Source organism: Oncorhynchus tshawytscha, linkage group LG07, assembly GCF_018296145.1.
Source record: "Oncorhynchus tshawytscha isolate Ot180627B linkage group LG07, Otsh_v2.0, whole genome shotgun sequence".
In the NCBI taxonomy this organism is placed as follows: domain Eukaryota; kingdom Metazoa; phylum Chordata; class Actinopteri; order Salmoniformes; family Salmonidae; genus Oncorhynchus; species Oncorhynchus tshawytscha.
The window spans coordinates 53,079,555-53,089,368 of record NC_056435.1 but is presented as its reverse complement, the minus strand read 5'-3'; the positions used below and the strand labels follow the sequence as shown (position 1 = coordinate 53,089,368).

At 41.5% G+C, this 9,814-nt stretch overlaps 1 protein-coding gene across 9 annotated transcripts in view; it reads left to right on the top strand.

Moving 5' to 3' along the window:
* The first annotated feature begins 3,370 nt into the window (after nucleotides 1-3,370).
* The window catches only part of LOC112254826 (SLIT-ROBO Rho GTPase-activating protein 3), a 65,089-nt gene continuing 58,645 nt past the window's right edge, over nucleotides 3,371-9,814 (top strand). For all 9 annotated transcript variants that reach the window (XR_006083788.1, XR_006083787.1, XR_006083790.1 and 6 more), the window contains exon 1: nucleotides 3,371-3,823. Coding sequence is in view for 5 of the 9 variants with exons in the window: in XM_042324614.1 (XP_042180548.1) it covers nucleotides 3,757-3,823 (67 nt within the window). In the remaining 4 variants the exon portion in view is untranslated. The remainder of the gene's footprint in view (nucleotides 3,824-9,814) is intronic.

The window sequence follows — 9,814 nt, the reverse complement described above, 5'->3', positions numbered from 1 at the left end:
AGGACCTGAGCCCTAGGACCATGCCTCAGGACTACCTGGCATAATGACTCCTTGCTGTCCCCAGTCCACCTGGCTGTGCTGCTGCTCCAGTTTCAACTGTTCTGCCTGTGATTATTATTATTTGACCATGCTGGTCATTTATGAACATTTGAACATCTTCGCCATGTTCTGTTACAATCTCCACCCGGCACAGCCAGAAGAGGACTGGCCACCCCACATAACCTGGTTCCTCTCTAGGTTTCTTCCTAGGTTTAGGCCTTTCTAGGGAGTTTTTCCTAGCCACCGTGCTTCTACACGCATTGCTTGCTGTTTGGGGTTTTAGGCTGTGTTTCTGTACAGCACTTTGAGATGTCAGCTGATGTACGAAGGGCTATATAAATACATTTGATTTGATTTGATTTTGATTTGACTTTGCCAAGAGGCCCTGTGGAGATTCCGAAAGAATATTGTAAGTGAAGAAGAATACTACTGTCACTCAAGAGGGTTCTGTGCAGTCATGGAAGTGGTGGACTCATAAGAGCAGAAAATGTGTCTGTGCCTGAAGTGAACCGTTGCTGCTTAATGTAGTGTGTTTCATAAAATGTGCATTGTGCACAAAGTATTCAACTCTGAGCACAGCAAGTGGAGGTTACTAACACCCACTGTCGTAAAATGTATACACCCAGAACAATGATAGGCAATCTGCTGTTTAGAACTCTTTTCATTTCAATGTGTCCTAAGCCTAATATGTCCTACTAGGAAATCCAAGTAATAAGTTATCACCAAAGTTATAGACTACAATCTCAATAATACAGCGACTAGATCAGGATCTAATCAGTGCTATAAAGTCACTGTAAATGTGACAGATTCCACCCCATACTGAGGAGACATATAACAGTAAAGTGTCTTGAAGAAACCCTTGTCATCCTTTTTCAACCTAAAGTGACCTGTATTAATTATCTGGCAGTTAACATTGTTTCAGCAGTCTAACCTATCAGTGTTCCCATCCCAGGGGTCAGTTCAGGGTCAGTCATTAAGAGCCTGGGTGTCTCTCCTCCATTAGTGGCTCATCTCACGGGTCAAATGTCATTTTACCAGATCCTGGCTGTATCTAAAAACATACAGTTGTTCAGTAAATAAATTCCTCAAATCTTATCCGAGGGCAGCCAAGGTTCCTCCCTCAGACCTCCTCCAATGAGCTTTGAGAGGGAGGCAAGGAATTGAGGGATGAAGCAAGGATTTTACAGCTAGTAATGTTTTCAGACAGTCCCACCACACTCAAATCAAATAAAATAAAATCTTATTTGTCACATACACATGGTTAGCAGATGTTAATGCGAGTGTAGCGAAATGCTTGGTCTCGAGCTTGATGACGAGTTTGGAGGGTACTATGGTGTTAAATGCTGAGCTGTAGTCGATGAACAGCATTCTCACATAGGTATTCCTCTTGTCCAGATGAGTTAGGGCAGTGTGCAGTGTGGTAGCGATTGCGTCGTCTGTGGACCTATTGGGGCGGTAAGCAAATTGGAGTGGGTCTAGGGTGTCAGGTAGGGTGGAGGTGATATGGTCCTTGACTAGTCTCTCAAAGCACTTCATGATGACGGAAGTGAATGGGATCTGAATGGGATCCCCTGCTCCCCACTGGTCAGTCAAAAAGGTCAAATGGATAGAGGTCAGTTCCCATTGGCAAGGGAACCACTGTATTAATGAGACCATTGAGAGATATATGAGTGAGGTATTACTCAAAGGATATGCTATTACCAGGATAAATACCAGCAGGAGAGTAAATTATGTGAATTAAAGTGGCATGACGGAAAATAGAATTGGGTAAACGTAACGCAAATGCTCCAGTGCCTCGCTCGCTTTCTGACTTATTATTGTGCATTGTGCTTAAATATGTATTATTAAAAAGGATATTATATATAATGTGTTAGTCTTCAGATGCTCACTACAGTAGAGGTTGACCAGCATGGCTCCCAAAGAGGCTAATGTATTAATGAATTATGCAGAATGCGACCCAAATAGCACCCTACTCCTAATGTAGTGCATTACTTTTGACCAGAGCCCTATAGGTCCTGGTCAAAGGAAGTCCACTAAATAGGGAATAGGGTGCCATTTGGAATGCAACTGGAATGGGAAATGGACAATGGAGCCTTGTTTGGCCTCAAGAACAGTCATTGTTTTCCAGGATCCTTCACTGCAATACCTTGGGACTCTGAGTTGAGTTAGGAGAGATTGGATTTGGGAAAGAGAAGCTTCTCATTCAAGAGTCACAGAAATTGCTTATTGGCTATGTTCAAAGTCCAGTTGTTGGCTGCCACAGGTCAATATCCTGTTCCAAGTGTCTGAAAGAATGCTCTTCTACAAAAATACCACTCTGGAACCATGTGCTCTATTCATGATTTCAAATGCAGTGACACTGCCAACATACCATTCTGATTTTGATCCAGTCTTTTACTGTGATTTTTGACCTGATTTTGAATGCTGTCTTTTTAATGCCCTTTATTGCGTGACTGCTTATTTTGGATGATGTTACAACTAATATTCCTAACAGGAGTCATAGCCTTACTTGGAATCAGATATGACATACAGTAATAGAATTTTAGTAAACTCTTCATATCATTCGTCGATACCATGAAACCTTCAGGCAATACAAATCTGTTGAACATGTCTTTTGACATTTGACCCTGTGGACACGGTTTTGAGAATCAGCAGTACTCAAAAACAGAACGCCTCATGACACAGAATGGTAACAGTTCAAAGTCATCTTCTTCCACTGACTTAGTGGTAAATTTAATCTTCAAACTGTCTTTGAAATGAAGGCTATGTGAGTCGTGCAGAGTTATTGCTGAGTAATATTTTCCACTGGAGAAACATGAAAACCTATTATCTTTCATCATTCAGACAGCTGTGTCAAAACATAGCATTCAGTGTCATTGACAATTTTTTACAACTGTCAACATTGTTGTTAAAAACATCAGCCATGTTGAGGTTAGTGATATTATTAGGCCTACATCAGATAACAAAAAAGCCCTCGTCTGTTATGAGGGACATATTCAGAGTTCTGAATTGTGGTCTATAAAGCAGCCTTTCCAGGTCACCAGTGTCTGTGTGCTAATGATGATGTGCTTCTTTCAATCTCATCATTTTGAAATCTGTCAACTTGTATCAGCAACACTGCTAAATATCTTTGTCAGATTCATGTGCATAACCACTGTAATGTAATTACCCTCTGCATGTGTGTGTATGTGAGGGAGTGTGTCTGCATGCATGTGTGCGTGGGGGAGTGTGTATGTGTGAGTGAGAGACTGAGAGTGTGTGAGAGGAGGCGAGTGTGGGAGGAGTCTGAGATGACTTTAGCATCCAACTCTTCCTGGCTTGCTGCAGCAGACCGAGAACTTGCAGGAAAAAGGGCGGCTGGAAGACGCATTGAAAATCGCACGATGCAGCACTTGCGCATACACCCTGCTTCAAGGCAGTGGTTATATTAAAACATATCATATATTGAACATGCAGTAAATGCAGATTATTTTTTATTTTTTACCGACATTCTAAAATGCTATGTTGACGACAGAGGGGAGTTATCCTTATTTGTTTTGCAGTTCAAAGTCGCATTGATCGCCTTGCAACCTCAAGTGCAATTTGGGACACTGAAGTTCTTTGAAACGCATGAAGCCCATTCTGCTTTATGCATCTGCCGAAGAGATTTGTAGGCTACGTTGTGGTGTCTTATTAAGGCGAAGTCTACAGGCTTCCATAATTAATTCCTAAAGAATCATGTCATCCCATACGAGAGTCAAGAAGGACAAGGAGATTATTGGGGATTACGAGACTCAAGTGAAAGGTTGGTACATAGAGATCCCATCAAATTACACATGTCTGGGTTGGTATTTGCTTGTGTTTTGACGTTCAGGTTAGACTAATGTATTAGCCTAAATGTATCTGGAGGGAGCAGCAGTAGCCAAGAGTAGAATTGCATAACTTGGAATTCGGGAGTGAACGACATTGATGCCATCAACATGTTTTTACTCCACCATAAATATAAGCCTTTTTTTTTACGCGCAATTGGCTGTTTTCTGTTGTCGTGTGAATTCCCATGGTCAAGAGGTCCCTGAAGCCAGATAAACATATATTTTCATCAGATAATAACTCCTATTCAACACCATTTCATTAAAAGCTTTGCATAATGCACCTTACATATTTGCTAGGTGAGTCGGTCTAGTCTGCCCTACCAAACAAGAGACAACTGCATTTGGTCAAAAATGAGTTATTTACTTTTTTTAAACATTAAATACATGCTTTATCTTGTGGACAAATATCCGGTCTCCATTGTGTTGTGTATTGGACAAAATAGGGGGTCATGTTTGCAGTAACTGCAAAAAGTTCAGGTGAAACCAGGGGAAAAGGCAGTAACTGCCATCACATCACACACGTCACTTACTGCCTTTTACCTTGGCTTCACTGAGCTTTGTGCAGCTGTGTCTACGGTTGACCTTGGTATTATTTATTGTTCTTCGTTGATACAAGTATCAAACTATATGACAAGGACAGCTACATACAAATCAATATATTAACACAAGTTTGTGTTAAAAACAATCGTCATGGAAACGTATTCCAGTGGGTGTACCAAGCAAGAAGGCAGTAACTGCCGTCTAGGGACAAATGTCATGTTAGAGGTCAGGGTCAATATGAATAAAAAATAACAACAGACAACCACATCTCAAATGTTCTGCCTACAATTCAGTTGGCTGGACAATAAAAAAGCGTTTATTTTTCTCAGTTTCACTCTATGAGCAGTTACTGCTCTTTTGCTTGGTAGGGCAGTAATGCATGGACACTTTCCCACGGAATAGTGAAAATGCATAACACCACATTATGCAGTAATAACATGGTCCACAATATGTAGGGAACTTTATTGTTAATTTGTCCTTAACAAGGAAGAGAGATAGAAAGTGTGTTTGTGTGGCCCGTTTTTCCTTCATTTATAGAATGTAATAGATTACTTTACTTTCAGAGCCGAGGTCATAATTACACCAGCGGGTCTGTTGTAGTAGCCTAGTGTCTCAGAGACTAAAGGTCATGACCTCTGACCTGATCACAGCCTTCTCTGACCTATACAGTGGATCATCATCTTAATGACCTGGTGAATCCCAAAGTAGCCCCTCGCCACTACCAACTCATTCTGAATGCCCTCCGTGCCACGTGTTGGTGACAACTCCTAGGGGTGACTTAAATAGAGTAACCTCGTATGAACCATCCTGATCACGCATGCTTACATTCTGTTTGCTACACAGATAGCAGAATGTAAACTCGTGAGATCAGGGTGGTTCTATGGGGCTATCAATAGAGTGGCGAGGGTATTAATGAATAAATCCATCAACTTCGGGACACACTTGTGATGCAATTTATGTTCCACATTTAAATAATAATGAAATTCTAATGAATAAATCCCCCTTGCCATTTAACAAGAAGTAAACCTCGGTAACAGTTAAACATTGGAGGTATTTCAATTGTTTTATGTATCAAGCCTCGAAATCAGGCACAAACAAACATACCTGTAGGGTGTCCAATCCAAAACGCATATTTTGAACAATGGGTAAAATTACATGTTAATTGTGTAGATAATCCTTTAAGAAAAACAATGGTCCAAACCTCATGCCTCTATCATAATCTGTTCAATTACCCATGTAGGATGGTTTACCCATGTAGGATGTTTTACCCATGTCGGATGGCCAAAATTCGGGTGACTAAATCAATGGCCAGAGAAAAAAGTGGTCAAAACTAAAGAACATTGCAGAGCATTGTGTCAGCTAGGCTGGATGCTTTGAGAGAATGAAGGCTACCTAACAGGCTCACTTTCCTGTTGAATTCGTCATCTTTCTTCTCAAATCCGCAGGATTTTAAACAATATAGATGTAAAATAGATATTGATTTTGAGACATGACATGTAGTATTTTCACATTTTAGTTTACGCTTTTCAAATTAATGTTAAATTCCTGTTCTTTTTATAGGATTTCTCACAAAAACAAGTGTATCTCTGTGAAATGTCAACAGAGCATGGAGCATACTTCAAGCATTTTATTTTCAAAGCCTTTTACATTTATTTCAGCTCATGTTATGCCAATTTAGCTTTTTGCGACCAGCAGAAACAACTTTGAAGACGACCACCACAACATGTAAATTCCTCATGTCGCTGCGAGAAAGCTGCATAATCATATGTTTCCCCGCACTTTGGGCAGACTGGGTGGACACCATAGCACATGTAATACTGTATAATTTGGCACACCTCTCAATTCTTTCGTATGAAATTGCGCAAACTCCAAACATATTGCTGTGTGTGTTGGGATAGCACTTCGCTCTGGAACCTGCATCCATGCTGGCTCGGTTGAAGTGGCTATCGAAGGGTCTAGTTAGCCAATACACCCTCGATCATTTTCACTCCCTAAGCTTTGGGACACTTGCGCATATTGCGGAGGTGGAGTGTGAACGCACAAATGGAGGGCCTACGGGAAGTGGGTGATTTGCGATTGAGCCACCATCTTTTCACTTCAGTGTCATATCAGTAGAATTCATACGATATCCATCTATTCAAAGAAAGAGATGGGATGAGAAGAGATCTTTCAAAGATGTTTTGGGATGACAGTGACCAGGGAGGGCCTTGTTAATCAGTAACATTCTATCATGTTAGGCCCCAGAGTAAGTTAATGCAACGTAAAACATTTTTTTTTACACTCACGAATAGGAAACGTGTTAGTGCTGGAACTATAGAGGGTCTGGCTGGGGAATCTCTCTATCAGCAAATAGCTCAGAAACACCATAAATAATATATGTTGTCAGCATAAATTATGGAACTATGAAAGGGTTTTATTGTCTGACAGCTGCTGCTAAATATGTGAGTGCATCTTAAATGGCACTCTATATCCCTACATAATGCACTACTTTAGGGTGCCATTTGGGACTCCGCCTGTGACTGTAGAAGATAGATGGTGGCTATATCTAATTTGTGGTCTCCTGAGTGGCACAGCGGTCTAAGGCACTGCATCTCAGTGCTAGAGGTGTCACTACAGACCCTGGCTCGATTCCAGGCTGTATCACAACTGGCTGTGATTGGGAGTCCCAAAGGTCAGGGCACAATTGGCCTAGTGTCGTCCGGGTTAGGGTTTGGCCGGGGTAGGCCACCATTGTAAATAAGAGTTTGTTCTTAACTGACTTGCCTGGTTAAATAAAAAAATATCTAAAGTCAACCCAGCAGAGTTTAATATAGTGTAGCTAGCTGTAGATATCTCTACTGCACTCCTCTAAAGCTGATGGCTGCTCCAAGGTGACGCATTAAGAGGATGAAGGTTCAGTACACCCACTTATTCATGTAAAAAGCCACTTATAGTACAGTGAGTGCATGCATTTTTAGTAAGTGTATGTGATCCCTATAATAATTGAACCTACAACCAACCTTGGCATTGCTATAGCTGTGCTCTTACCAACTGAGCCACACAGGATCACATATAGAATCCTCTACCCTCCAACATGTTTATTGAAGAAGCTTGTGGAAGAACAGCTGAGCAGACAATATATCACTCAAGACAATAACAGTCTGATGAAGTCCAGAATGACATAGTTTGATAGATGACACAATGGAAAGACCCTCTGTTAGACATGTTTGTAACCAACAACAATCTATACACTTTTCCTCTGTCAATCTACCTTGTACTAAAGAAAGATATACATTGATCTTTTCTCTCCACCAAAGTGTGAGATGCTGTGTGAAGTAGATACCAGACACGTGTAGGGTATTATCAAACTTGGATTGAAATATTGTTACCAATTTTAGACTGTACTTGCAGCAAACACTGAAACCCTCTTATCACCCCTTGTGGGGGCAGGGTATGACCGTAGTGCATCATGGACAATCTGAGCTGCTCTCGCTGCTTTTTAATGAGACCTGGAGGTACACACTGTAGCATGTTGATGTAGTTTGCTGAAGTCTTGGTTGACTCCTTGAGTGTCTGTTTGTACGCTCGTGCATGTGTGTGTGCATGCCTGCGTTAATCAATGTCTGTGTACGTGTGTGTGATTGTGGGTGTGAGAGGACGTCTCAGTTTCAGGAAATGCTTTTAAGTTGACAGCTCATTTGCCAGGCTGTCTGGGTGTAAGAAGGGCTACAAGAGCTACACTCTGGCATCGGGGTCAAATAGTGCTGAGTAGGTAGCTGACTCAACAGCATTTACTGTAGTGCAGTCAGCTGTCAGTCCTCCATTTATGGACCTGCAGCAGATTTCTTGACAATTATGTGTTCTTTCTTGGTAGCCTGGTCTCAGATCAGTTTGTGCTGTCTTGCCAACTCCTACGGTCAATGTCACAGCTCCAACATTGACCATAGGAGTTGGAAAGACAGATCTGGGACCAGGCTACTTTCTTGGGAGAGTTTGACTTCAACATTGTTGAAGGACCAACCGACATAACGTTACCATGATGTTAGTCAATGGCGCTATACCTGGCTATGTCATGACAGATGACGTCATTAGTTACCTTGTGATGACACTGGATGTTGTATGTATGGTATGTGGTCCAACCACTCATTAACAAGCCAGCCACTTCCTATGAATGATGCGTCAACTGGTATGTGTCAGAATTAACCCAAACCAACCGCCATTAATGGTGTAATGTGTGATTATACAGTATAGTACAGTACAGTGTGATTATGGAACAGGTAAGAAGTTCAGACTGGAATAGACCACAGTCCCTTGTTCTGTGCACCGATGTCTTTGCATGAGTGCATGTACAGTATATGGTATTTTGACAATTAATGATTATGGAATTACTCAGCCTGCTTTCATATTCATTTCCTATTGTAGCACTAGCTCACTATACTAGCCAGACTTGAGAAAACAGTTTCTAGTGTGTTGGAAGTGGAACCCAGCTGCAGTCTGTTAGCTAACCTTGGTTTGCTTCCATACACATATTTGCATGCATTCCAAAGAACCTCAGTCGACCAGCTCGACTCCAGTCACACGCCGTTAAAGTAAGGAAGTAATGCATGCAGCAAGGCACTGCCGTCTACCCTCAGTAGCACTATCTGCTAGTACCCCCCCCACTCCTACTCAACTGAATGAGGGTTAGTTGACCTGGATCATGGGTCATTTCCGTGCCTAGAGAACACTCCCTCTAATGTCATTAGACTCTTTTGAAGTCAATCCATTTAGGTCTTACGCTTAAATGCTTCATTTGGTTTGATCTAATTAGATGCATGCATACATTTCATAGATATATAAGCACATAGAAGCCATGGCAATTCAGGAAACATTGTTGTTGTAGATCTGTTTTTACCAAAAGATCTTTCAGATTGGAAGATAAAGTAAGAGCAACACATTTTACGACAAACAAACTGCCTTGTTGGCGCCTTGGGCCGTAAAAACGACTGTGGTGTTGCAGCACAGTTGCGCAATATGTTAGTAAGTAAAGGTGCCTGTTATTTACAGTAGTCTTGCCACAGAGGAAGACATTATTGCACTTTTGTTTCCTTTGATTATTGTAGGAAGAAGAATGAAGAGGGTGTGTTTGTGTGTGTAGCTTGTGTTCCTCCTGTCTGTCTCCACCCCATAATGGGGCGGCAGGGTAGCCTAGTGGTTAGAGCGTTGGACTAGTAACCGGAAGGTTGCAAGTTCAAACTCCTGAGCTGACAAGGTACAACTCTGTCGTTCTGCCCCTGAACAGGCAGTTAACCCACTGTTCCTAGACTGTCATTGAAAATAAGAATTTGTTCTTAACTGACTTGCCTAGTTAAATAAAGGTAAAATAAAAAAATAATGCATGTACATCTGTATTCCATGACTGTCTG